This window comes from Terrapene carolina, unplaced genomic scaffold (assembly GCF_002925995.2).
Source record: "Terrapene carolina triunguis isolate 2854851 unplaced genomic scaffold, T_m_triunguis-2.0 Scaffold374, whole genome shotgun sequence".
Classification (NCBI taxonomy): Eukaryota; Metazoa; Chordata; order Testudines; family Emydidae; genus Terrapene; species Terrapene triunguis.
In genome coordinates this window covers 12,815,234-12,842,683 of record NW_020664725.1, presented here as the reverse complement: position 1 = coordinate 12,842,683, position 27,450 = coordinate 12,815,234, and the positions used below count along the sequence as shown (strand labels likewise).

The 27,450-nt window shown below is 42.9% G+C and overlaps 1 protein-coding gene across 1 annotated transcript; it reads left to right on the top strand.

The window, feature by feature from the left end:
* The first annotated feature begins 171 nt into the window (after window positions 1–171).
* On the top strand, window positions 172–25,796 carry LOC115271307 (NF-kappa-B inhibitor delta-like). Its single transcript, XM_029912899.1, has 8 exons — window positions 172–249; window positions 686–832; window positions 5,283–5,348; window positions 5,780–5,831; window positions 7,159–7,328; window positions 9,319–9,435; window positions 16,163–16,327; window positions 25,695–25,796. Exons 1-8 carry the CDS (start codon window positions 172–174, stop codon window positions 25,794–25,796), a joined length of 897 nt encoding a protein of 298 aa, XP_029768759.1.
* Window positions 25,797–27,450: the final 1,654 nt, after the last annotated feature.

The window sequence follows — 27,450 nt, the reverse complement described above, 5'->3', positions numbered from 1 at the left end:
GCACACCATATGCCCTTACTATAGAGTCCAGCACTCACAGTATAAAACCACAGACCAGATAGTGCTGTGCTGTAAAACTGTTAATTAATCTTCAGGATGATTCATGGATAGGCAATGATCAGTGTCTTTATTTACTGTCTTAGAATTCTACATATTTATGCAGCTAAAGGTATGAGGGAATACACACTGGCAGCCGCAGAGCGTATGAGAGAGCTGCGAAGACTAGATGCCAAGGAGCACAGAGGAAAGGTAATGCAGACACTGTACCCTGCTCAAACCAGAATTGCAGCATTTAATTCACCTCTGTGCCAGCACTCATCATGAGCATCACTTCATTCCCACTGAAAAATACATCTCCCATACATGAGTCATAAGCCTTCAGAACAAGGGTGAATTTCATCCTGGGGACAAGTACAGGATTTATTTCACTGTTTCACAAAAGGGCCTTATCCAGGCATGTTTCTGTCTCTGTCTATGCTCAGAAGGGAGCACTGTGTTTCTCATAACACTGCCAATGACAAGAGCTCCATGCCTCTCTATCAGGAGCATCCTTGGGCAACGTGAGGGCTCAGTCATCCCATGGGTCCTGCACGGAGTCCTTCTCCCCCCTCCACAGCATTTTCTTTTTTATTAGTTTCACTGTTGCTGGAGTCTTGTATTGTATTTGTTTTGCTGCTATTTTCAGACTCCCCTGTTGGTTGCTGTAGCTGCCAGACAACCAGCCATAGTCTATGATTTGATACTGACAGGGGCTGATGTCAATGCTGTGGACGATAAAGGGCAATCTGCGTTACACCTCGCGGCAACATATGGATACGCACAAGTCATTCAGGTAGGAACAGCTTCCTTATTTTAATTGCAAGCAATATAGAAGTGCAAAGAAATCACAGTATTGGGATGGTGTATTGAAAACCATGCTACAATTTCAGTTCTCAGGGGTTTCCTGGTCCTGCTTGCAGGCTAAGGGGCTCTGTAATGAAATATGCAATCTGAGCCTAGCAGCAGTCAGTCTGCAAAGAGCCAGTCTAGAGCAAGCTGTGTGAGTTGTGCCTCTGTGCCTTACAGAGCAGCCTGCATCGTCTCTCTCTGGTTTTGGGTCTCATCTTGTGAAGGTTCTGGATTATAAGAAATAGTGTTACACTGCAACCTTCCAGAAAGAGTATTTTGTTTTTATCTAACTTCTCTGTTTGTATGCCGTGAATGTAACAAGATGTGTTTCTAAAATGAACATCTCAGAAGTAAATATATCCTTAAGTAAAAATCTTCTGGCTTGATTTCATTCTTTCCAGTCCTTTATTAGGAGTCTTTTTTGCCACTTGCACCTAATATGTCAGCCCTTCACTTCAAAGGAGATGGCTGTATCATGTCACTATCTTGCTACTCGTGTTGTGGATGCTAGCTCCAAACCTGGTAGAGGAAATCGAGGCATATTATTGTTGTTATTGTTTGTTATTTGCATTGCAGTAGTGCCCGGGGCTCCAGTCAGACCTGAGCCTTATTGTGCTAGGCACTGTACAAACACACTAAGAGAAAGCTCCTGCCCTGAAGAGTTTGCAATCTGAAGAGACATCATGGAACGAGTGGGTGTAGCAAACAGAAGGAGTCACAGGGAGGGAGAAGGTAACAATGATAGGAGCACATCAGGTCAAATTACGCTTTCATTTACACAGGTGTAAATCTGGAGTAACACCCCTGAAATCAGTGGAGTTACTCCAGATTTATATCATTGTGAATGAGAGCAGAATTTGGTCCCTGGATACGTAGACTAGCTCCCTACACAGTTTGCAAAAGCAGATATGTTTTTTAAATGATAAATAGAGACAAGAGCTATTGATGTGGCTTTTCAAAGGCACAAAGAGGAAGTCGGCATTCATGGCAGACCCTCAGCTGGCGTAAATTGTCATAGCTTCATTGCCATCAGATTGATCAGCTCCCTCGCTCCAATTCTTACTGAAAGTTAATGACACCTGACTGCCCTTTGTGCCGTTGAATGTCTCTTCTGTTAACGAGAGCAGTAAACTTGGTGGGCCACCTGCCGAGCCATTCTTTCCTGTGCGTTTCTGCCTGCCGGGTTGTATGGCCAGATTCTGATACACTTTCTCACACTGAATAGTGCTTTATTTAGGGTGAACATATATTCCATTTTGGCCGGGACAGTCCCTTTTTTAAGCCCTGTCCCAGCTGGCCTGACTTTTTTTTGTGTGTGTGTGTGTGTGTGCAGAAGTCGGCATTTGTTCCGTTTGCTCTTGCTGACTCGATCGGTTGGCAAGAGCATAAGGGACAAATGCCCACTTTTGTCAAAAAAGTTGGGTGCACTGAGGACGAATGTGCAGGGGGGAGGCAAGCAGAGATGCCAGCCCTGCACGAGGGGGTGGGGAGAGGGGGGAGGCAGTGTTCTAGCAGGCAACAGCCTCACGCAGGGGGGAAGGGGGCAGTTTTCCAGCAGGCAACAGTGTTCCGACTGACAATAGCCTCACACGGCGGGAAGGGGACTCGGGCGAGTGGCTGGGAGTGTCCCGTTTTCCTTTTGGGAAATATGGTCACCCTAGCTTTATTCTGCCAGAAATCCTATTGCCTTGAACAGGATTTCTCACAGAGCAAGGTACTACCCAACGTGGGTGAGTGTATTGGAATCTGGCCCTTTAGTAGATCATTGGTTGCTAATAAATTTTAAAGAAACCTTTACCTCGCTTTCTATTCATACCAGCAGACACTGTAGGCAGCTTCCCTGACAAAGTTCTGGCACCCACAATGATAGGATTAAGGTAGGGCTGTTCCTCTAATGATGGCGCTGCATTGTAAATGAAAGAATGTTGCAAGATCGCCTTCGTTCTGGCCGTTTGAATTCCAGCACTGGTTAACCATGCCTTATACACAGCCCTAAGTTAATTCATAAATGGGAAGTTAATATGTAACTTACAGAGTGCTTAAGACAACATTCTTTTCACTCAGCCTCATGAATCTGACTGGGAGGATTCCGCTGAAGGGAATGTTTGTGGGGCACTTGTAAAACTGACGGAACCCTTTTTCATGGAAATGCATCTTTTTCACTTAAAATAAGTGCTGCAAAATATATTCAGGCTCCCCAATCTGTGTAGGCAAATCCTTGAATTTTTAAGGTTTAATTCTGAACTTTTCTTCTCCCCCTTAATGAACTGAGATTAATAAGGAGGAAACTCAGAGCCATGTGTCAATATTTTATCTGGATAAATCACATTCACGTTATGTAAAGTTGGCACTGATTCCAGGTGTCTCTGAAATTGGGGCCAAATTCAATCAAAGACTTAGTGTCTCATGCCTGTATGTTAAGTATTAAGGGTTCTGAATGAGTCATCACAGTACATGTATTTATATTTGAAAATCTCAGCTAAAATGCTATGCTATGGGGAAATTAGGTTATTCAACAAAAGTAGGGAAAATGTTATACTTTCTAGTATTTTAGATGAAGAGCCTGTATGAAGCATCACTTTATATCACCCTATCTGGGGAAAAAAGAGCCGAATGTTTTCAAATGTTGCACTCTGCATTAAATTCAAACAATGCTCATTTCCATAGAAATTCTTAACTGCTTTTATTAGTTTCATTTGCATACTGCCCCAGATATTACAAGCAGGCATGTTTGCTTCAGCCTGCCATATTGCTACACATGAAAATTTTACAACATGAGCATTGCCAATGTCAACAGATCTTTAGGAAATGAAGTTATGCTGTAAATGATAATATGTGGCGACAGCTTGTTATTTATATGTTTCTAAGATAGTTCTAAATACACATGCGTTCACATTACAGGAAGGGTTAAAAGGCCTGAGTTTATATTGTTTGTTAACCCAGTGCAGAGTGCGCGAAAGAAAGTTGGCTGAAGTACTTGACCATCATTGACATAGATGCACTGACTAAAATTTATAGCTGTTAAAATAGAACTCAACAGAATTAATATTAAGACCTGTTCTAAGGGTTTAAGTGGGACTTTAGTGACACAACCTGGGACTCCGGCATCTACACTGCATTATGCAGGCCCAAATCCAACCACCCATATCCCAGACTTCCTAGTGCGCTCCCCAAATCTGGTCGCTCTAGCCCTTAGTTCGTGATGCAATGCGGGAAACCTTGACTGTCCACAAAACGTAAGTGTCCAGAGGACAAAGAAGGCCAGCGCTTCAGTATGGTGGAATACTTTTGGCGGGCTCCTGGAGCATGAATCCCATGGAGCTGCATCTACACTGCAAAGCAACAGGATCCCAGCTTGACTGAGGCTCGGTTCCTCCACCCCAATGGAGTCCTGGGAACCTGGGTCAACACGATTTGTGTGTTGATGGAAGGGGAGTTGAGCCTGAGTTTGAACCCTGGTATAGACAGACCCACATAGATAGACTTTGTGCAGCCTTTCTGGATAGGATTCACAGCTCAATAGTTATCCTGCCTTTTGCTCTAGCAGGCATGTTCAATATCAGAGCCCAGTGCCTCTGAATCTCTCATATACAGTACAGTGTGCAGTACAGTTCAGTACATCAATGACCAAAGTTCAAGTGATGGTTAAGGTAACCGGCAAAGGGGAAAAATGGGTTGATGCTCTTCTTTGCTTCTTTATGATGGATAAAGAAGGTCTGTAAGCTTGGCTATTATTAAAGGGAGCAAAAGTGTTCTACATGCTTTTTACATTAGAAATTCAATCTTTTCCCTCTGTTTTTCCTGGTAAATTCTATGATCCAGTAGGATTGTGATATCATCAATATCCGAGGGGAAACAACATTTACCCAGCTGATTTGTGATTGTGACTGGCCTCTCAGTCATGCCAGTAGTGACCTTTATTCTGTAAGCCTTTTGGGGGAAGGACTTTCTTTCTGTTATCATAGAATCATAGAAATGTGAGGCTGCAAGGGACCTGCATTGTGGCAGGGCCAGGTAAACCTAAACCATCCCTGACAGGCGTTTGTCCAACCTGTTCTTAACAAGCTCCAGTGATGGGGATTCCCCAACCTCTCTTGGAAGCCTGTTCCAGAGCTTAACTACCCTTATAGTGAGAAAGCTTTTCCTAATATCTAACCTAAATCTCTCTTCCTGAAGATTAAGCCCATTATGCATACATACAGCGCTAAGCATGAAAGGGCCCTTGATCTCTGCCTGTAGCTTTTAGTTGCTACTGATGTACAGATTATTATTATTATAATTATTACTCTCTAAAGTTATTTGAATTAAACATATTTTTAAAAACAAACACCCTCTATGCGACAAAAGGAAAAAACTTGTTTGTTAGTGATTCAGCCCCTGCCATATCCCTTCAGTTAAGGATTGAGAAAACTCCCAATCCACAATTCTGTATCCTCCAACTAGACATCCAGCAAAAACAGGTAAGATTTAACATTCCTGATATTACCAATTAAAAAACAAGCAGGAAAAAAATCCCTTATCCTGCACACAAAAAAATAGGCCTTCTCTAGCCGTCATAAAGAAAGCGAAAAAGTGCACAATACTGTTATTTCTCCTCCAGCTGCCACCTTTAATACTTGAAAACATTCCCAGACAAGATGAAATAAAGGGCCACCCATAGTTTTACAGTTGGGACAAAATAATTGACAGGTTTGAAACAATCACTAACTCCAGTACGGAGGCTAAGTGCATGAACATATAATTGGATTCATCTGTATTCTGCCATCAACAGAAATTCTTACCAGTCAGTCGGCTCTGGGAATGTTACAAATGTTTATGGATGCTTTGACTGGTTTTTGCTTAAACAGCGTTCTGTTGAATTTAAATTCTCCTGTGCTTTTGTCAACTCTAGGTTATTATGTCACTAGGTTTCCCGTACGATTTAGAAATGAAGGATTTTGAAGGTAAGATAGTTTGAGTTTTAACTCTTTCACATTTTGGTTTTGCAGATTTTTATCGTGGCATTATAATAATGAATAATAATTATAATGGAGAGACGAGGCGGGTGAGGTAATATTTTTTACTGGACCAACCACTGTTGGTGAAAGAGCGAAGCTTTCAGGCTTACACAAAGCTCTTCTTCAGGTCAGAAAAAGACAAGCTCAAATGCTTCTGACCTGAAGAAGAGCTCTGTGTAAGCTTGAAAGCTTGTCTCTCTCACCAACAGAGGCTGGTCAAAAAAAAGCTTTTACCTCACCCACCTTGTGTCTCGAAGTTCCTGGGACCAACACGGCTACAACAACACAGCAAATAATAATTATAATGGATATTTGGGGCCCAGATATTTGAATGAGTTTTGGGTGTGCAAGGATATCAAGGAGAGTGTTGGCGTCATAGGCTCTGTTTCAGGAAAGAACTTAAGCTATAGAATTCAATCATACTTAAACATATGCTTCAAGATAAGCACATGCTTATGTCCCCTGCCTGAATAGGGATGTTTTCCTGAACTGGGACCATAATGGATAACAAAGTCCTGTATAATATATAATATAATGGGTTCTAAGGTTTATGGTCTCTAATCACGTCTCATGTATTCCCAAGCAATTTGCTATTCATTACTTTGAGTTAATTGTACATAATAATGTTCCTGGAATTCTCTCAGAATAGAGGGAACCGTTGGAAAAAGAGCTGAAAATGAGGCAAAGATTCAGAGCTAGTGCAAATGACCGATGATGATAATGATGATTGATTGATTGATTGATTGATTTTTGTACAACGGTAATGCCAAAAGGCCCCAGTCACAGATCAAGACCCCCATGTGCTAGGCGCTGTATAAACGTCCAGAGCTCACAATCTAGGTTTAAGAGAAGATGCTGCACATAGATGAAACAGACAAAAGAGGGAGCCCTGACTTAACAGAACAACTTACATTGTTGTTTGCAGTGTTGTTGTAGCCAGGATACTACCTCACCCACCTGCTCTCCCAGAACAACTTAGGGAGTTAACTCTTCTCAATATGTAAAGATTCACTTTGGCTACCGGTGAAACTAGCATTTAAAATCTGTGTTAGAGACCCATTCTGTGATTTCCCTCTCCCTTGAGGCCTGTGTGTCTTTGGGGCACCTCAAACTATATATGTGAGACCTGTGTCTCTCATGAAACCACTTTTGTCATAACTGTGAAGTCACTCAGGGTGAAAGGAGCCAAAGATGTCTTATTTATTTATTTTACCCTTTATTTAAATCAACTCTTTATTGAAACCATTTTAACCTTATTTCCCTTTTTTTTTAGGCCATACCCCACTTCACTGTGCTGTTCTGTCCCATAACTCCCTGTTCCGAGAGCAGCAATGTCACCTTACACTAACCGAGGAACAGAGAAAAGAACTTCAGTACCAGAGTGAGGAGGTGCTATCATGTATCCACCTTCTGGTGCAGATGGGAGCCTCCATCCACAGCCGAGTAAGGAGCGAACATTGTTGCTTTCTGTGGTTGAATTACTGATTACACCGTGTCGCGGAGCAAGTGCGCCCTGTCTCTTCTTGGAACGGGATGGGGGTAATGATGGTCCCATGGCTGAGTCTATACAACCATCCCTTGTCTTGGAATAGCTTGGCCTAGAGGTAAAAGTCAATATGGTTGCCCTCTCTCAGGGCTGTGTGGCCTAGCGGCCAGAGTCAATAGGGCTGCCCTGTTCAGCAGGGCTTCATGGTCCAATGGCCAGAGTCAGTCTAACTGCCCTCTCTCAGGGCTGCAGAGCCCAATGGCCAGAGACTGTATAATGGCCCTCTTCAGTAGGACTGTTTGGCCTGACTGCCGGTTAGGGGAGAGGGCCACCACCTGGGGGGAGTGTGACGCCCAGGTAGGGGGACCCAGGTCCTCCCTGCTCCACTGGGTTCCAGCTCGGGGCCCTGTCAGTGGCAAGTATGCCCGTCAGTGGGGAATCCACCTGAAACACGCTGACCCCAGACAGTGCAATAACTAGTCCCCCTGAGCTACTTCCTACCTTGTTCCTGATGCAGCATCCCCGGGGTCTCTCGGCTCTTCGGTCAATGCGGCTCCCAGCAGCTCTGACACTCCTTGGGCGTCCTCCGGAGTCTCAGCGTCCCGGGCTTCCACCATCTGGGGCTTCCACGGTTCCCAGGCTGGAGCTCCAACATGTGTCCTCCCTCTTCAGCGGTCCACTCTGAATGAGCCAAGGTGCTCCCTTTTATATCTGGTCTCCAGCCGGAGCATGCCCAGGGGGGCCGCAGGGACAGGGCCTCCTTGGCCCAGAGAGTAGAGCTAACCCTCGCAGTACCAGTGCAGGGCACATGCGCCCCGTCACACACTATAATGTAGCAGCAGCACTAGGGAATCCGATGGATGTCTCCAAAACGGGAGTCCGGTTTTAGAATGTAACATTTCTGTCCGTTGTTAAACTCTATACATTATGTTCCTGCAAAAGCTGGCTGAAAAATTTCAGTGAAAAAATTCTGGAACAAAACGGTTGCAGAGCCAACAACCTGTTTTTCAACAAACTCGAGTTCACACATGGAAAACTTTAAAAAAGAGCAATAGAAGTGGGGCAGACTGAGATGGTTGTAAGATGCCCCGTCACCAACAAGTTGAGATGTAATTGCAATAAAATTGACTTTTCCAATCAAGTCGGTATCACGGATTTCATAGTGAGTGATGCAGTGTGTGATGCAGCTATTTCACGTGCAGTATTTCATACACAAAGTATTCCTAACCAGATTATTCTATGGCAAAAGGCACACTTTGGAAGGCTGCATTCTTCTTCTAGTATTATTATTTTATTGATTAAACTTCCACATCTTCCTTTTCACAATCTCAAAGCAGAGTAAAATTCACTCCTGTGCAAAGGTCCAACACAAGGTCTTTGCATCACTTAAACCTCACATAAACCCTATTTCAATTAATATATAAAAAATAGGTATTATTATTATCATTTGTATTATTTATTAGAGAGAGAGAGATTCCCCAGTCCCTCAAGTTTCCTCTCTGCATTCATCTCCTCCTCCCATGATACACAAGGCTTATTACAGGGTAACAGAGGTAATTCTTACGGGACCCTTTTGTGGAAGGCCTTTTTTGTATATATAAGCTGAATGGGATGGCCGTACTAAATTCATATCACAGAGATTAAAGCAGAGATGTGTTGGCACTATATTACCAAGTGAAATAAATATGGAACCTCATCCTTTTTCAACTACGTGATCATGAAATGTTGGCCAGTGGCATACTGGCTGAGAATTTAGGGGCTTTCCGATAATTTATTCTACAATTATTTTATTGTTGCATGTTCAGGACCAAATCCTGTATCAGCGTAATTCTCCGGAAGTCAGTGCTGATTTACACCAGTTGAGCAGCTAGCCTTTAGTCTGCTCCAGCGTACTTACATAACATGCTAAGCTCTTTTGCAAACGCTTTGTTGTTGTTTTTCTAACAGGATGTTAAAAGCAACAAGACAGTACTTCATTACACGGTACAGGATGGGAACATCTCCCTGCTCAAGTACTTCTTAGAACTAAATGCTTTCATGTCTGAGGACTTTGTCAACAGTAAGGTGAGTTAGGGCTGGCGCTGGTGCCTAATTTGCATGAACCATAACACATGGGGTGTTCAATTGGAAAGCAATATAACAATTGGATTTCACAGGAAAAGATTTTTGCATGCAGATATGGCAAACTATCCAAACTAAACACAGGAAGTCAATGGACTGTGCAACTTTTCAAAGCTACCTTGAACCTGTGTATCCTGTTTCCATTTATAAATCATATCGCAGGTAATATTTTCTAGAAGGCATTATGCAGGAAGCTAATGCGAGAAACAGAGTACGGAGCTTTACATTTTGACCATGAATAAAATAACATAATTTGTATTGCTGTTGTAACACTCACATACCTGGATTGGGTTTGGAATCCCCTTGTACTAGGAGCTGTATCAACAAAGATGAGAGATATTCCCTGCTTACAGTCTAAGGCTCTGATTCAGGAAAAGCAGCCCTAGTCAGACAAGCATTTAAGCACATGCCTAATTTTAAGCACATGCTTAAATTCCATTGAAGTCAAGGGCGTTTACCCATGTGGTGAATGTTAAGCATATTCCTCAGTACTTTCAGAGTCAGGGCCTAGAAGACACAAAACAGATGAATGGTATGAGGATGAGGCTATAACATACAAACAGGTGACGGGTCTGGGGATGAGGATAGAACATACAAGCAGAGGAAGATGGGGAGGAAGTGCCACTGCTTTGTTAGCTACGTGTTTTGTTGCATCTTTTATTTTATTTTTTTAAAATTGGGAGTAAGATAGGGTGTCGGAACAGGGGCGTTAGTAGAAGTAAGGAAGTAGAAAAAGAAGGAAGGGGAAGAGGGACAATTGTAGCTTGTCACCTTCTTAGGCATAAACAGTAGGCAGGCTTTTGTGAGCATCACAGCAGAGGTAAGCCTTAAAGAGGGATTTGAAGGAGGATCGAGTACTGGCTGCATGGATTGTATTCAGGAATGTTTTGCATTGGGGATCAGTGCCCCATTGTGCTAGATGCCCTACACACACATAATAAAATGCCAATCCCTGCCCCAGAAAGCTTCGGCCCGAATTTTTAAAGGTATTTAGGTGTTGTGGCGCTAGGTGTTGCAATGCCTAAGTATTTAGGAGCCTAAATCTCATTTTCAAAAAGGATTTAGCCCCTTAGGAGCCACGATCCCATAGACAGTCAATGGGATTTAGGCTCTCAGTGCCTAAATCCCCTTTGAAAATGAGATTTAGGCTTCCACATTTTTTAGGCATTGCAGTGCTGAGTACTGCAATGCCAAAATACCTTTAAAAATCTGGGCCTTACATTCGACATGGAGCATCAAATCTATACTGCATTGAGAGTACCTGTAGTAGTGTTCAAACATGAATCTTTGCCCACGCCGTGAGTAACTGACACAAGCAGTGAGGGAGATAAGCAGAGAAGGGGTTGGGAAGGAAGGGGAAGGGCAAGAAAAGTGATTACTCAGTGAGGATGAAGATTATTATTGAATCATGTCGCAAGTTGAGCAAAGAGGCCTGAAATGATGCATTGTGCTGTTCCAATGCCCAGTGCGATGCCATGGGTCAGCAGTATAATGCGGCGTGTTTCAGTCTGCATATCTCCCCCATCACCTGTGCCATCCACAGTATGGAGACAGACTCTTGGAAACACCCCTGCTGCTTAGGGCTCATTCCAAGGACCACCAGCACAATCGTTTTCTCTCCAAATTATTTACACCCTTGAAGCAAGTCTCAGAACCGTGTGTCTATTTTGTCACAGAGCAGTGAAGTTGTTCATGGTGACAACTAGCTGTAACGTTGAGCTTGGAGAATGTAAATATTTTACCGCACATTTCCAGTTCCTGGAAACCATAAGGGGAGATAAAGAAATGACATACAGCAGCCGATGAAAGCAGTGACCCAAAGTTGCATTTCAGGAGAAATACAAGGAAATCAGCCTAGTACAGCTTGCTCTGTTGCCAAGCCTCAAAGAGGATGTCTACACGGCAAAAAAACCAAACCACCCACGGCAGTGAGTCAGAGCCTGGGTCAGTTGTCTCAGGTTCACACTACAGAACTAAAAATAGCAGCGTAGACATTCCTGCTTGGGCTAGAGTCTGGGCTCTGAAACCTGGTGACGTGGGAGGGTCTCAGAGCCCGGGCACCGGCTCAAGTGGCAACATCTACACTAATGTGAGCTCCCTGAGCCTAGGCCAGTTAACCCAGGCTCTGGGCAATGGTTATGGTGAACGAACTTCATGACATTTATACTTTACTAGAGACCATCCCCTGGACATATTTCCTGGAGTTTTTACTCATAATGGCTTGCCTAGCAGCTAGACATAATGGTAGAGCCTCAGCTGGTGTAAACGGGTGCCGTTCTGTAGGCTTCAGTACAGCTACGCCCATTTATGCCAGCCAACGATCTGACTCAATCTGTTCAGGCTGTCTCAGCCCTTTTTTAAAAACCTTCTTATTTATTATGTTTCACATCCAGCAAGCATATTAGCAATCCAGCTGAACTTCGTATTGCAACATTTCTCCCCACAGAGTGACATCTGGGACAACTCCTAACACCAAATCATCACCACTCGTGGTAGATTTGTTTAGACTCAATGTACATTTTCAGCACTTGTCATCAGCTCTGAAGAAAGGGGGGAAGGGAGTTATTCATCTAATGTCCAGAAATGAACATGGTTTGATACAGAGACTGGGAGAAAGCTGTACAGTTAAATATTATGTAGCTCCATTTACCCCAGCTGAGGATCTGGGCTTATAAACACACAGATCCAACAGCAGAAACTCACTGCCATATGTTGAGTACTCTGAAGTGTGGCTTCCTACCATCATGTCAGCCTCTGACTTTTTAATGTGGCCTTATTGAGGAATTCTCCTTGTCTATAAAAATCAACAAAGAGTCCTGTGGCACCTTATAGACTAACAGACGTATTGGAGCATAAGCTTTCATTGGTGAATACCCTCTTTGTCAAACGCATGTCCTTGTCTAGTTTACTTAACTGTTCTCCAAAGGATTCAGCATGAAAGAAGATGTTATTCAGTTCAATTAACCCGGCGCTCAGTTTTGTGGATGCACAAGTGACACTTGCACGTTTTGTCTTATAAAGTTCTGTTTGACGGGGAATGGCACGTACCTTTTGCTCTGTGTGGCGGGACAAAGATCTGTAAAGAACAGGCTCTCTCCTTACCCTTAATTTTTTGAAACACCCTGGTCTTTTTTGCATCATTCTCCCTTTATCTCTTAGGACTCATTGCACAGGCAATAACTTGTCCATGAGGTTCTGGTATCTGACACTGTCTCCTGATAATAATCCTGTAGGCTCTTTGTACGTTGATAGGATCATCTGGAGTCTTCAGCTGCACTGCTGTGTCTCTGATAACCATTATTTCCAAAAAAAAAAAAGATTAAATCGTTGTCCTCTTGTCTTTCCTGTAGTTAAAGAATGTGAAGAATTTGAGCCCACACCTGGCCCTCAGTTTGCTCTAATTTCTTTTAAGTTTCTGCACGCTGTTCAGCTTCTGCTCTTATTTCTTCACAACTGCATCGGCCTTGGCCCCCGGTGCAGTCAAGGCCTTCCATGCTCTTTCTAAAGCACCCAAGTGAGAGTCTAGAGAGTCCCATAAGATTCCTGTCTGACTTTCTTCCATTTATGTTTAGCAGTTTACTAAAAGAAATATCCTTGCAATATTTACTAGCCAGTGAGATCCGGGGCAAGGCTTCTTAAGGGAATACTCAGATACTATAGGCCAGATCCAAAGCTCAGTGAAAGAAGTGGGAATGTTTCTACTGACTTTAATGGGCTCTGTCTTAACCTTATAAGACATGGATGGATGGATGGATGGATGGATGGATGGATGGATGGGGAGGTGAGGGAGTAGGTGGGTAGATAGATGGGATTCAGAGGCCTAGCAAGTGGGTCTTGGATCAGGGAAGAAGTGCACTGGCAAGTTTTTAACTTGGTTGCTTTGTTTGTTGGGATCCTGGCTATGATTCAAGATCATGCCTATGTATGCAAATGCCAGCTTCACTGGGATATTGAGTAAAATCTGAGTGAAAGCTGCCACTTTCGATGATCTCCTGCCTCGATGGGTCTGACTCTTTACTTGCTACAGTGTGGAAATTCAGTGATCTGCCCAATACAAAGTCAGTAACATTAACAGTTTCCCTGGAATCTTGGAGGAGTTCTCGAAAGTGCAGAGGGGCTTGGAGACCCTGAACTCCATCCCAGGGCCGAGTATGCAGCAAATACTGAACCTCAGTGCAGTTTGGAGGAGGATGAGATGATGTGCTCACTGTGCCTCGAGGGTGCAGCCCTGAAGTACTCCCCAGTAGGAGTGCTGGCGAGACGGGCATAATACCTCTGACAAGGCTGGGGGAGAGCACATGGCAGAAATTACTGGTGCACCTTGTTACAAGGTACAGCAAGTTGTTGCTCTGTACAGCAGCTCTGCTCCTCTGGCTAATGCAAAGGGGTGGGGAGTATTGCACGGCATGACCCTGTCTTCTCCCCAGCCACCCCACCCTGTGTGTGTAATCTAGTGCCACAGCGGGCACTAGAGTCACCAGTCTCTTGTGCACCAAAGGTCTGATCCTGCATGCATTGAAGTGAATAGTAATGCTCCCTCCATTAAGCCATAAGATCATGCCTCTGTGCAATAGGAGAGAAGGCTTCTTGTGTTCTCTATCCCTTGTCCCACTATAGGCATCATTTAGCCTATAGTGTCCCTAATCCAACTTCCATTACAGCGAATGCAAAGGCTTTAATGACAGCTCAGGCTTTATAAAGTTAAGAGTCTTATTTGCCTAGCTTAATGCTTGGTTTCTGAAGATACCAATGTTTCTGCCTCAAGACTGTTGTCAAAGATACAGCATATAAACACAGGTGCTTCATTTTTTCTTGAAAAGCCATATAAATAGCTAAGTAACAGTCATTTTGTTTTATAGGATGGTAAAGTTGACATAACAGATTTGCTGATTCAGAACTTGTAAAAATAACTTGTATCCCTAAGAAAAGCTTTTAAGAATTCATATTTGTTTGCTATTTAGAGGTGTGTTTCAGAGTATCTTCTGCATCAGTGGTGCACGTGGAAAAAAAATTACTAGCCACTCCTTCTAACATTGGTTAGCATTTGTGTCCTGTACCTTTCAATGTCATCCCCTTTCCAACTGAGCTCATAAAATAACTGCAACTGCATATCAGTGTGTAATAGCTAAGTAGTAGCATTTGTTATTTCATCAGTTAATAAATAGAACAGAGGGAAATGAATTAGAATCACAGCAGGGGAAATGATCATACAAACTCAACAGAGCACCATCTGTGATGAATACATGATGATTTGAAAAATAAAAGTTATGGGGCTGGTTAAATATATTATTAGTATCATAGAATCTTTAATAAATTAATCCCTTGCCATCTATGTTTCTTTTATTAGTCCTTCGTCACCAATTCTATTGACTCTTCTGCCTGGGCAGCATTACAGCTTTTGTCCTGTCCTGTCTGATAACTGTGATAGAGTTCCTCTCCGGTTACAGAACTCAGTCTCAGGCCACCTACCGACCTGGCAAGGAATTACATTTTTTTTTTCATTTTTAAGAATGCTTATGTAGAAGGACCCAAGAAAGCACTTAAGCGTGTTCTTAAATCCCATTGCTTTTCATGGCACTTAAGCACATGCTTAAAATTAAGCACACGCTTACATGCTGTCCTGAATAGGATGCTTTCCAGAGTTGGGGCCAATGACAGGTGTGATTTCTTTCACCTGCTCCAGTACCTGAGCCCCATTATATATACAGTCCTAGCATATATTCTTAATATTACATAGAGATACATGGACAGCAGTAACCCTTCAAAAACTGGCCACTTTCCAGGAGGATCACTTCTAATCTGAGTGTTTTGCAGTAAGTTCCACTGAGGACACTTACCCAGTGATCTGGAACTTGGAAGCGCTCTAGCAGTAACAGGCGAGGTGGCTGGGACTTGCTTTTTTTGAAACAGGAAAGGCCCAGTGGCCAGGAAATCAATGTCTTTTAGCTCCAAATATAATCCATTAAATATTGTTCCTGATCCTCATTTCCACTAAGGCCCTTTTACACTCTTCTGGCGGAGGCCTTAATGTGCATGTCAGAGCAGTGTAAAGAGGTGTTACTGCAAATGAGAATCAGGCCCATCATTTTCAGCTATGATGCCCTACATGACTTGACACATGCCATCGCACAACTGTGTGTAGTGCATCCATGTGGCACCAGATTTTACTTTCTCTATGTCAAGTTAGTTTCTTGATAAGTGACTTTTCTTTAGCCCTTCAACTTCCTTCTACAAGGCACTTTATATGGACTACGTCCTTCTCTTTTTGCAAACAGCTCATCTGGCCCCTGCCACCTAACAAGATATGGTTCTGCAGAAGTCTGCAGGCTCATTGGGCACATTGCTAGTCAGGTGTCTTTTGCTGGCCTCTGAGGTACTGCTACAGCCAGGTATCTGTTCTTAAAGCATCAAAAGCCACCAACTCTTAGAAGCACTGTTTTCCCAACTTTGTAGCAGGTCTATTGAGCTGTGGTGTTTAGAATAGGCATATATAAGTAGCAGATAATGGGGATACCCTCAAGTAACCAATATTTTCTGGCCTCTTCATCTCTAATTGACGGTTTTCCATTTTTTGGGTACCTTTTTAAAACTGAAAATATTTTTGCGGGGAACTGAAAGGTACAATTGAACAATGGACTGTAAGGTGTTTGTTTGTTTTTCATTGTGCTAGGCTCATGGTAACACAGCTTTGCACATGGCAGCTGCTCTTTATCAGGACAAAAATCAGGAAGAAATTATCAAATTGCTCCTGGACCATGGGGCAGACCCAAGCATCCGAAACTTAGACAACGACCAGGCAATTCACATGGCACAGTCAGGAAAGGCTGGCGATCGGGTAAACATTACATACAGTTTATACTTTGTAACTCTTATTACTTTATAACTGCCTATTAAACATAGACATCATGTACCTTTATAGAAAGAAAGAATTCGGTTATAGGGAAATTTTGCTACTGAAATTCCCCGATTGAAAGGCTCTGAAACAATGGACCTTCATTCCATTCATAGTGGAGTGTCCGCTGTGCTAACCCTCCAGATCCCCAGCAATTACCATCCATCAGCTAGGCATTAAGGCCCAGATTTTCAAAAGTGACTGTTGATTTGGGGTACATCCATCTTCAGGGGTTCAACTTGAGACCTTTTAAAGGGCCCTGATTTTCAGTAAATACTGAGCAACCACCCTCTGAAAATCAGGCTCCGTTGTCAAGTTGGGCACTGAAAATCACTAGTCACTTTTGAAAATCTTGGCCTAAATACAGTATTTCAAAGGGATTCTCCCGTCCCCCTCCTCCTCTGTTCTATCTAAACAGGGGAGGAGGAAAGAAATTGTCACTGCTCCATAAAGAGTAAAGAAGAATTTCCAACTCCAGTGTTGTGGTTGTTCCCAGCTGGAGTAAAGAAGAACTAGTCTTGCTACAGTGGCTTCCCACAGTTAGGACCTAATCCATGGCCTATTGAAGCCAATGAGGGTCATCCCAGAGGCCATCCCCTCTCTCTCAGACACGCACAGTTCCCCCTGCAGCTGTATCAGGTGAAGAAAGCCTTGGTCACCATTCCCAAGTGAATAGGGCTAGCTATTATGCCAGATAGGCTCTCCTCTGTTACAGCGAATTTGGGTCTCCACTGTACCGTGGGTGGAGTGCATATCGGCATATGCCTACACAAAGGACATATGCCTACTTTGGCAATTCCATAGCCAAGGAGCATAACAGAAGTATTAATGGATGCTCTGGAGATCATAGAGAACTGTCAGCACATAACTCTTGTGTTATGAAAACAAATACTGACAGAAGATTAAGTTACAGTGCCTTCATGCGTGAAAAGGTTACTGGAGCACATTCTAATTGACAATGGGATCATATACATCCGCCATGTACACATTCATCCACAATTTTACATGATGTAAACAGTCTTTATATTTTATATTTTAAGTCTTTATATTTGTTGGCAGGTCAGGCATTTGCTGAAGAAAGGGAGAGTCACGTCAGCATTTGTTACCTGCCGTCGAAACGCCAGATCCTAGATCACCTGCCAGTTCAGACAGGGTTTTGCCTTGGTTTCCTGATAAGGCACCTCCTTTCAGAAAAACTTGAAGTCTTTAAATCAAGACTGAACGACTTTCTACAAGTTTTGCCACAAGTTGTTGGGCTCAATTACAAGGATTACTGGGTGAAATTCTGTGGCCTTTGTTATGTAGGAGGTCAGATTCTAACTGCCCCTTCTGGCCTTAAAATCTATGAAAAACCAAAGGCTTCAGTAATGAACTGTATGGTGCAAATGTGCAGTAGCCACTAAGTTGCGCTCACCATCGTACGAGTCATTTGCAGGTTTAAACTAGTTTTAAATGGTGGATTTTCTGTAACTTGAAGTCTTTAAGTCATGATTTGAGGACTTCAGTGACTCAGCCAGAGGTTAGGGGTCTATTACAGGAGTGGGTGGGTGAGGTTCTGTGGCCTGCCATGTGCAGGAGCTCAGACTAGATGATCATGATGGTCCCTTCAGGCCTTAAAGTCTATGAGTCTATGGCATTGTCATAGTTCACCTGTGTGACCAACGGTACGTCTGAACCGAAGACCTCTAAAGAGAAAATTCCTCTGGTCCATGAAGCTACTATCAGTTCTGTTCTTCAGTATTTTGCATGAGACTATTGAAGGAGCCACACTTGAAAGCTTGGGTCTCATGCGTCTGACTGTAAGAGGGGAAAACAAATGCTCACGAGGATAAAAATACAGGACCAGATCCTCAGCTGGTGTAGGTCAGCATAACTCCACTGAAGTCAATACAGCTGCACTAATTTACACCGGCTGAGAATCTAACCCACATATTCCATTTAGCATTCAGAAAACTTAATTTAGCAACAGGTCCTGTATATAAAAATAACAGACCCGGCTGATCATTTGAGTTCTTCTCTTCTCTTAGGATTATCCTCCTACAGTATGTGCAATGACTAATGGGATTTTGCAGCTCTAATCATGCCGTTAAGAGTGCAGGAAATCACTTTGTCCTACAGAAGACAGGTAATGATTACTGGCGAACACGGGGACATGTTATCTAATCTGCTTAATTAGTTTAGTTAGATTAATCACAATGGCAAAATCATCAGCATCAAACCGAGACTGTCAGTCATGTGCCCCAACTGATGCTAAAAGTAACCCAGAAAATCAAAAGTCTGAAGAAGAAAGGCCTGTTAGATTTTGTTTTCAGGCACCTATTTCATTTAAAATGCGTTAAAATTAACCGAGGAAATTACCCAGAATAGTGACCAACATTCAGGATGCTCATTCAATATTTCCGGTCAGAATAATCTATACAGCACTGTCAATCATAGCAGGAATTATGGTCCTGAAAGCATTAAAATACAAGAAGCTAGATCCATCTCAGCTGCAGCCAAGGAGCACAGGGCATAGATCCTGGAGGAGGGTGAAAAGGCGGCGTGAGCTCATCTCTGTACTCTCAAATCCTCAGCTCACTCTGTGTTATTCCAGTCCCATGGTGTAATTTAGAGCAGTCTGGGGGTTGCCAATGGTCCCAAAGGACCAACATGGCATTGGGGAATCAACAGAAGGTAGGGAAGCCCCAGTCTGCCCATTCACTGTGGGCTTCCACTGTGGGCACAATGGAATTCATTGCAGGAATAAGGCCCAAAGCATGAATGGAGAATATTCATAGTAACATTCTTAGCGGAATGTGTATAGTAATAGATTCTTTCTATGAAAAGATTTGTGGGTTGCTATGCAATCGTAGACTGAAAATAATGTCTCTCGTGAGTCGATAGAAATGAGGGGGAGTAAAGGTGACATTCTGACAATCAGTATCACTGATTAATTTCATTAATTATATTTAATAAGTTGACTAGAAAGCATTTTGATTGTACCTCGCTATCTTCTCATTGTAGCACAAATGAATTTTTAACAAGCGTAAACAGAAAGGTAAAGGATCATTTTATTTTAGTTTTTTTATTTTCGTTTTTTTGCAGCATCTACATGACTTAGGAGCCTAAGTCCCAGCAGCGTAGCTATTGGAGCATGCGTCTCTGAAAGTGACTCTTTCAGCCTTCGCTTTTTGAACATCAGCGCTCAGTGTGTCCCTCTTGAATGATGCTGTTATATTGGGAATCACTAGTGATTTGCACTGAGACTTAGGCTCATAAGTTACTTAGGAGTTTTGAAAAAGAACGTTTAGCCAAATGTTTAGCAGGTTTAGACTAAAGCTCTTCAGAAACACTGCTATAGGTATTGTAATTACAGATTGCTGTTACTCTTAGCCTTCCTCAAACCTTTCCCTCCCTACCTCTTGGTTACCTCCTTTCACTTGCATCACGTCTACAGACCTGCCAACATTCTCTGACCAAAAAAAAGAGTTGCTTGTATATTTGCATATATTTGCATACATTCCGGCACAAATCAGCCAAAGCACATGCCTCCTCATTTTGAAGCTATGCTGTAAGAAACTCCAGTGTGGGAATGACTGCATGCATGTGTGAATGTTCAATAGGTGACACATGTGTAAATGCAAATAAATAAATAAATGCAGTTGTTTAACTTGCTACCATCAGAAATCTGTGAATAACACTGAGCATTTAATACACTTTAATGTAACCACTCATGCAGATTTTTATGTGGAAATTCTTATTTGTGCGATGAATTGGATGCCATCATACAATACATGGAATAAACCATTCTTGAATTAATGAGTGTTTAAATTATTAGCTCCCCATTTTCTAGGGTGAAAATGACCCCTGTGCAGAGAACCAGCACCACACTTGTGCACCATTTAAGTCCCTTTTATGCCCTCAAAATAGGACTTATGTACTAGTGCATAGGCTTCTGCTGACTGCACAGGGCTGAATTTCACTCATTGAGTAGTTCCTTACTCTGCAAGAGGTTCCTGTTGATTTCAGTGCAGTTGTTCAAGCACTAAGGCACTCCACACTGTGAGAAAGGATGGTAGAATTTGGCCCTCTGTATATGTCCAGGTTTATCCTTTCCTACCTTTGACTTAGCATAGGTTGTTACTCAAAAGGCAATGTTATCATTAAACAAAGGCATGGAGAATTGGCACTATGGAAAATCTCCAAATGGTCTGTAGTTGAAAGCAAAGAACTATTATTTGATGGATTAAACAGCCAGGACATTAGCGGAAAGCCATAATTTACGAGGTTTTGTCTTACCTAAATCTGCACATTGCAGTTAGAAACTGGGGTCCAGACATTAGGTTTGTTAATGGCTTGAGTCTCAATTTCTTATAAGAAGGGAGTTATCTTAAAATAAAATATCAATTTTATATGCAAACTAGATAATATGTATTTATTATATAAACATTGGCCAAATCCTCAGCTGATGCAAATCAGTGCAACTCCAGTGGTGCTTTGTCAGTTTATATCAACTGAGGACCTGGCCCAAAGTGTTTTCCTTTAAACAAATTTGAAAAAAAAAACCCACAAATAAAAAAAAAAAAAAAGGCCTGCATTCCTTATTGTTGAAAAAGCCCAGGAGCAACCTCTGATAAATTGTCTCCTTTTGCCATTTCTTTCTGATGTTAATAGACAGTCCATCGGTGGGTCAATAATCAGCAAGTTTTTACTTGCACTGAATGAATCATCTGAAATGAATGGGGACCTGGAAACATAACAACCCAAAACACAAACAAAAGTCTGGAACATGTTTGCTGTCCTAGGCTTGGACTAAAAAATAATAGACAAAATTGCAGAAACACATGACTGATGGCATTATTCAAAAGGTCTATGAAAGACAAAAAAAAAAAAAAAATGGTGTCAGTTCTGAGCCCTGAATTTGTAAAGGACAGGCACAGAAACATGGCCTGTGGTTGCCAAGCCTCTGGCGTTCATCTGGGCTCCAACACCACGTTCCACTCCAACAGCTCTGCCACATTGATCTTGGAGAGATGCACATCATTCTTCCTCCATAGGCCCCCTCCGGGAGCAGGGAGGGGTGAACCTGCACACCCTGTGGCTCTTGAGACTTTGAGGGCGGGAGAGCAGAGCACATCCCTGTGGAACCCTGACTAGCTGTGGGGCTAACTTTCCCCTTCACACTACTCTGGAATCCTTCTCCCTAATTTACAAGCAGATTTTTTTTTTTCTAAAAGATCAGCTCTAGGAATTATTGTGGGGCAGTTCTCTGGCCTGTGTTATACAGGAGTCAGACTAGATGATCACAATGGTCCCTTCTGGCCTTTTAGTCTATGGATCTATAATTCTCAGTTACGCTAAGGCCTCTTTACACCCGTCATAGGGTGACTGGCTCCTTTAAGGAGAGATGAGATCAGCCACCCCTGTGCCATAATTAATTATCTATTTCCCAGCCTGAGAAACAGGACTAAGGAGGGTCAGGTGACAGCTTAATGGGCATCTGCAACTTATAAAAGGACTGAGAGCTCAGTCTGGGAGCTGGGACCACAGTGTATGGGAACATACCCGTGGAAGGCTCTGAGCTAGAGTCTGCAGGAGGCTGGGTGGTCTGGAGTGGAACACAAGGAGCGGGCAGGCCCTGAGCTGTAGGAGGCTGGGTGCTTCAGGGGCCCAATTCTTCAGGGGCCTGGTGCTTCATACCAGCATGGGGAAGGATGCAAGGAACAGAGCCCAGAAGGGGCTGTGAACAGTATTCCAGGGGAACCAGCCTGGGGGCTGAATGCTCTGTCCCAGAGCCAGAAGACTCTCCAAGGTAACCCAGGAAGGGGCTGGGAACAGGGCCCTGAGGGTGGGCTGAAGAAACCCCTGAATGGCAGAAGGACCTTTTGTTTGTTGGGACATTTTTAGTTGCCCTGTTGCTATCCCAGAAGGGATTGTTTTGTTTGTCACTTGGCTGGCGGGCTCAGCTGCATCTCTAGCACATCTCCAGTGTGTGGAGAGCTGAGACCCAACCTGGTGAGGGTAAGTGGACCTTAAAGTGAACATTATTTGCAATTTCCACCCACTTCAAGGGCCTGCAATGCTGGCAGAGCAAAGTAAAAGGGCACTAGTGAAAATGACAATCAGACCTAAAAAGTATAATACACCATTAATGGTCACCTAGGTCCTGGTTCCCTGCTGCCCTCTATCTTGTACAGTTGTTTACAGCTATGCAAAGGATAGTAGCGATTATACCCCTGTGCATTCACTTTGCACAAGGTGCAAAGCAGCAGGAATCAGAACTGGGCCCCTTGCCTCTCTGGCTGTCAAACCCTGGCTGCAGCAATGCATGGGCCTCATGCCAACTCCCTGCACAAGGGATGAATTCCACCCATTGGAAGGTATTTATCCAGGGCCTGATTCTCATTTCCATTAAGCCCCGTTTATATCACTTGGGCAGCATAAGGGTGCCCTAGAGCAGTGGTTCTCAGCCAGGGGTACATGTACCCCTGGGGGTATGCGGAGGTCTTCCAGGCGGTACATCAACTCACCTAGATATTTGCCTAGTTTTACACCAGGCTACATAAAAAGCAGTAGCAAAATCGGTACAAACTAAAATTTCATACAGACAATGACTTGTTTATACCATACACTGAAATGTAAGTACAACATTTATATTCCAATTGATTTATTTTGTATAATTATATGGTAAAAATGATAAAGTCAGCAATTTTTCAGTACTAGTGTGCTGTGACACTTGTTTCTATTTTTAGGGCTGATTTTGTAAGCAAGTAGTTTTTAAGTGAGGTGAAACTTGGGGGTACATAAGACAAATCAGACTCCTGAAAGGGGTACAGTAGTCTGGAAAAGTTGAGAACCGCTGCCTTAGAATGAGTGTTAAGGCACCCTTTCTGGTTTTTCTGTTGGACAATGCCAATCCGTTGGAAGCTAAATACTTTGGGGAAATATGTTGATTTCAGCAGAAGTTCATTTTGAAAGAGCAATTGAAAAAAGCGCTTTGCTAAGGTCCGTTTTGGAATGGAACACTTTTTGTTTTCCTGCTTCACAATGACCTTTCATTTCAATTTTTAAAAATTGGATATAATGTAAAATAAGTAGAAATTGGAATGAATGACTTTGATTTCATTGAAACAAAATGTTTCAATTGACCGGAAATAAAAAATGGGGATTTTTAGTAGGAAGAACTTCTTCTGTTGTCTTATGCCAAGTCTCCACGGAGGAGCTACGCTAGCATACCTATACCAGCAAAGCTCTGTACTGTGGGCAAGCCCCCATGACTCAATTCCTCATCTGTAAAATGGGGAAAATACTCCCTTTGTCTGTCTTCCTTACTTAGACTGTGAGCTCTTAAGGGCAGAGACTGCCCCTTACCAGGTGCTTGTACAGTACATCGCCCTGATCTCCACTGGGACCTCTAGGCATGGACGTAATACAAATAACAAATGCCTGTGAATTAATAACAATGGGCTCTTGATCCTACAAATGTTTACTAAGTTTAGAGCTTATTGCTAAGAATAATTTCACTGACTGCCACGCAAGTGTAAAGCAGCACTCGTAAAGTGTAGTGTATAATCATTGTTTATAGAATAACCAAAGAAACATCATTTACCTGCTGCACACAGCCAATTCTTAGCTGAGAAAAAGTATTTAATCTTTATTTAAATTCCATGTAACTGCAATCAGATAGGAGATATATTCCCCCATATAATAAACATGCAATATTTTGGCAGTGTGTAGCCCTGGGCCATATGCCTACTGCTAAACCTAGAAAATGTGTTGTGCCTCAGCACACCTGTCACACCTTAGCACTGAAATACAGACGCTGATTTCCTAGCAGGCACTGTTCATCTGATACTTGACTTGAAGTATGTTAATTACAAGTTGTGGGTAATTATTAATCTCATTCCAGGAAGATGACTCAGAGTCTCTGCATTTTTACATTTTCCTTTAATGTTTTTGTGCATTATTTTATTGGATATAATAAAGACTGTTTGACTAGTCCTCACAAATTCAGGCTAATGCTTTCAAAACTGAGCAGTGGATTTGGTCATCTTATTCCTATTAATTTTAATGGGAATTGAGCATCTATGTCCTGTATTGGATTTGACAATCTCAGTTCACCCTTTAGCTCTTAAAACTATTAATTTCTACAAGCCTCTATTACATGTAACCAAATCTGACAGATTTCCATGAACAAGTTTGTGGGGCCAGGAACTGCAAACATATAATCAGGTGCTCAAGTAATGCAGTGATGGGCACAGGATAAAAATCTGCACAGACAGAGTGGTAGATTTTAGCCTAAATTGCCAAATTTTTAAAGCCAAGGTTTGGAAAAGTTGCTGCTGCATTGGGTAAACCAGGCAGCAGAAAGGACATCTTTCCACTGTATTAGAATCTTGGTTGTCGCTATATAACTTTACCTAGCTGCAAATCCGAGCAGTATCAAATCAATCTATTCCAGTCCCCAGGAAAGGAAAACATGCCCGCCATAGGTTGTGAAAAGTCTGTAGGCAGCGTATTCTATGGCTGATCAGCAAACAATTCCATTTCATGAACAGCATTTTTTGATTAGAAAAAAGCTTTGTTGAAAATTTTTCAACCCACGGTAGTTGATTCAGTAGGTTTTAGGAGATGAAGAAATAATAATGCTGGCGTGTTTTTTTTAGCATGAAGAAAGACAACTCTGAAAACTACCATCTCTGTTGCGATCTGTAATCACGCAAGCAATCCGAGGGTACACAGGCACCTTCCACCTTTGCATTTTAAAAAAAACTTCATGGGGAACGCTCAACCATAAGCTTTTAAATTAAAATTCAAAGTTAAAGTGGCCAGAAGGAAGCACTATTAAAGTTGTGGCTTGTTAATAATGGGAGCCAGTTGGATAAATATGGGTTTGTGTAGTTGTTGTATTCGCTTACAAGTATTACTGTTATGCAGGTGGAGCCCCTGGAGGCCTCAGCCGGGACTGAGGAAAAAGGAGCTACCTGATGAGTGTAGGATCTCAACGGGTTTAATTAAGGCGAGCTCTAGTAAAGTTTGTCGGTAACTCAACTGTGTTCAGTACAGTACATCCCCATTCCTTTGGGTTCAGAAAGAATCTCAGTACATGGTGACCAGGAACACAAGCAGCAGTGCAGCTTTGCTTTCTCTGACAAATAGCATCCTTCAAATATGACACCGAGTATTATGTCTTCATGTCGGGACTTGGCAAAAGCTCTGCAGATACAGCACAAGTAGCCACAAGCTTTCTAATGACATTTTAACAGATATAGGAACCAGCTCTTGGGGTTTTTTCTGTTAATAATGACACTAAATACTCCCTGTAACCCAGATGTTTGGGAAGGACGTTGTCATGCTGAGCAAGTATTTGGGAGAAATGATGGTCACGGCTATGCTGGACCAAGGAGATCAGGATTCAGGTCTCAGCTCTTAAAATGAAGCACATATCTAATCAGTGCCTTAATGTTTCTGGGGCTCAGTTCCCCATCTGTGAAAGACAGATATAATGCTCTCTGAAATGCCTCTGACAATCCCAGTGCAGGTCCTTGTTTCAAATGGCATTGTTAACTGAGTACTGGAGCCTTTGCCAGCAGAGGTCATTGTTTTACTGAGCCAGCAGGCAATCTCTCTCTGTTTCATCTACTATGTATTCAGAGCACCCCTGCGGTAAGGCTGAGAATGCAAACAGCAAGAAATTCTCGGTTACGGGTTCTGCAGCTCACCCCCCTTCCCGGGGCACACTTAGAATTCTGCTTTACTGCATAAACAGCTAAATATATACACCTGTGTGATGAATATGGCTGGAATACTGTTACTACAGGAACCCTGACTTTGATATTCTGGACCAGATTCTAGTTTGTTCTCTGTCCCTTGGGCACCACTCAGCCAGTGTGAAGGGGATGGATTCTGGCCACAGCTGATCAGCAGACAAATGTCCTATGGCGAAAAGCAGGCAGAGCCAGCTTCCGTGCCAGCCCCCTCTACCCACCACCCCAGCAGACTTGCATCACAAATACTGATACAGTTTCATGATGTATTATTGTGATATTGTTAAACATTTGTGTCTAATGCGATAGGTGTGTGTGGGTCTCTTTATAGAGAAGACAGACGCAGTTCCTGCCATGGGGCGTATGAGATCTGGGTGGTTATATATGACATGATATGATGCAGGGAGTGATGACAAGGCAGAGGGCAGGATGGGTGGTGAGAGATTGGGAATGGGCTTGTTTTAAATGTTATATATGATATTAGTAATCATATTGTTATATGTATGTATATAACATGTAAGTGTTCTATTTATTCACTAGCATTGTGCTCGTACATCATCAAACAGAGCATGAGACTGGGGGAAAAGCAGGATTTGTCAATAGAGAGACAAGTTATGTGATGAACAGGGCCAGGCAGGTGGTGGAGGGAGCAGTCTGGGAGAAAGACCCAGGGGAAATGAAGGAAAGTGGGACTAGCAGAGTGAGAGTGGCAGGAGATGAGAAAGTAGGGGGTAGAGTCTGGAGGGCAAGAATGAGGATTTGAGGCAGAAGGGGGTTCAAAGTGGGGAGATGCCCTGGATGGAGATGTGGGAGGGAAGGAGGAATTAGGCAGTGGACAGGCTGACCCAGCAGGAGGCTTTCAGCATGTGCCCTCACTTCCCTGCTATGCAAGGAACTGAGTTTGGGGGAGAGGGGCGGCAATTTCAGAAGAATCAGATGTTCTACAAATGGGTCCGGAGCCTCAGCTGGTGGAAACTGGAGTCAGTCCACTTCACTCAATTGAGCTATCCCAACTTACAAAGCCTGAGGATGGTCCATGTTCCTGTTGGAAAATCTCACCCTTAGCCTTCTGATGCTTACAGACTCCTATTGTTGTGTGATTCATTGTGCTCCATGCAATTGTCACCCCAGTCACAAAGAGAGGGTTCTATCAACATCCAGTGAATGGGTCGCTTGAAGACCCCTGCCCTTCAATGAAGGTAAGCCAGTGCGTGGAATTAGACCCTACAGAGTGAACTGGAGGCTGCAAGGTGAATGGAGATTGAATTCATAGGAGAGCAGGGTCAAAGGAAGGAAATGGAAGAGAAGGGAAGTGGGATG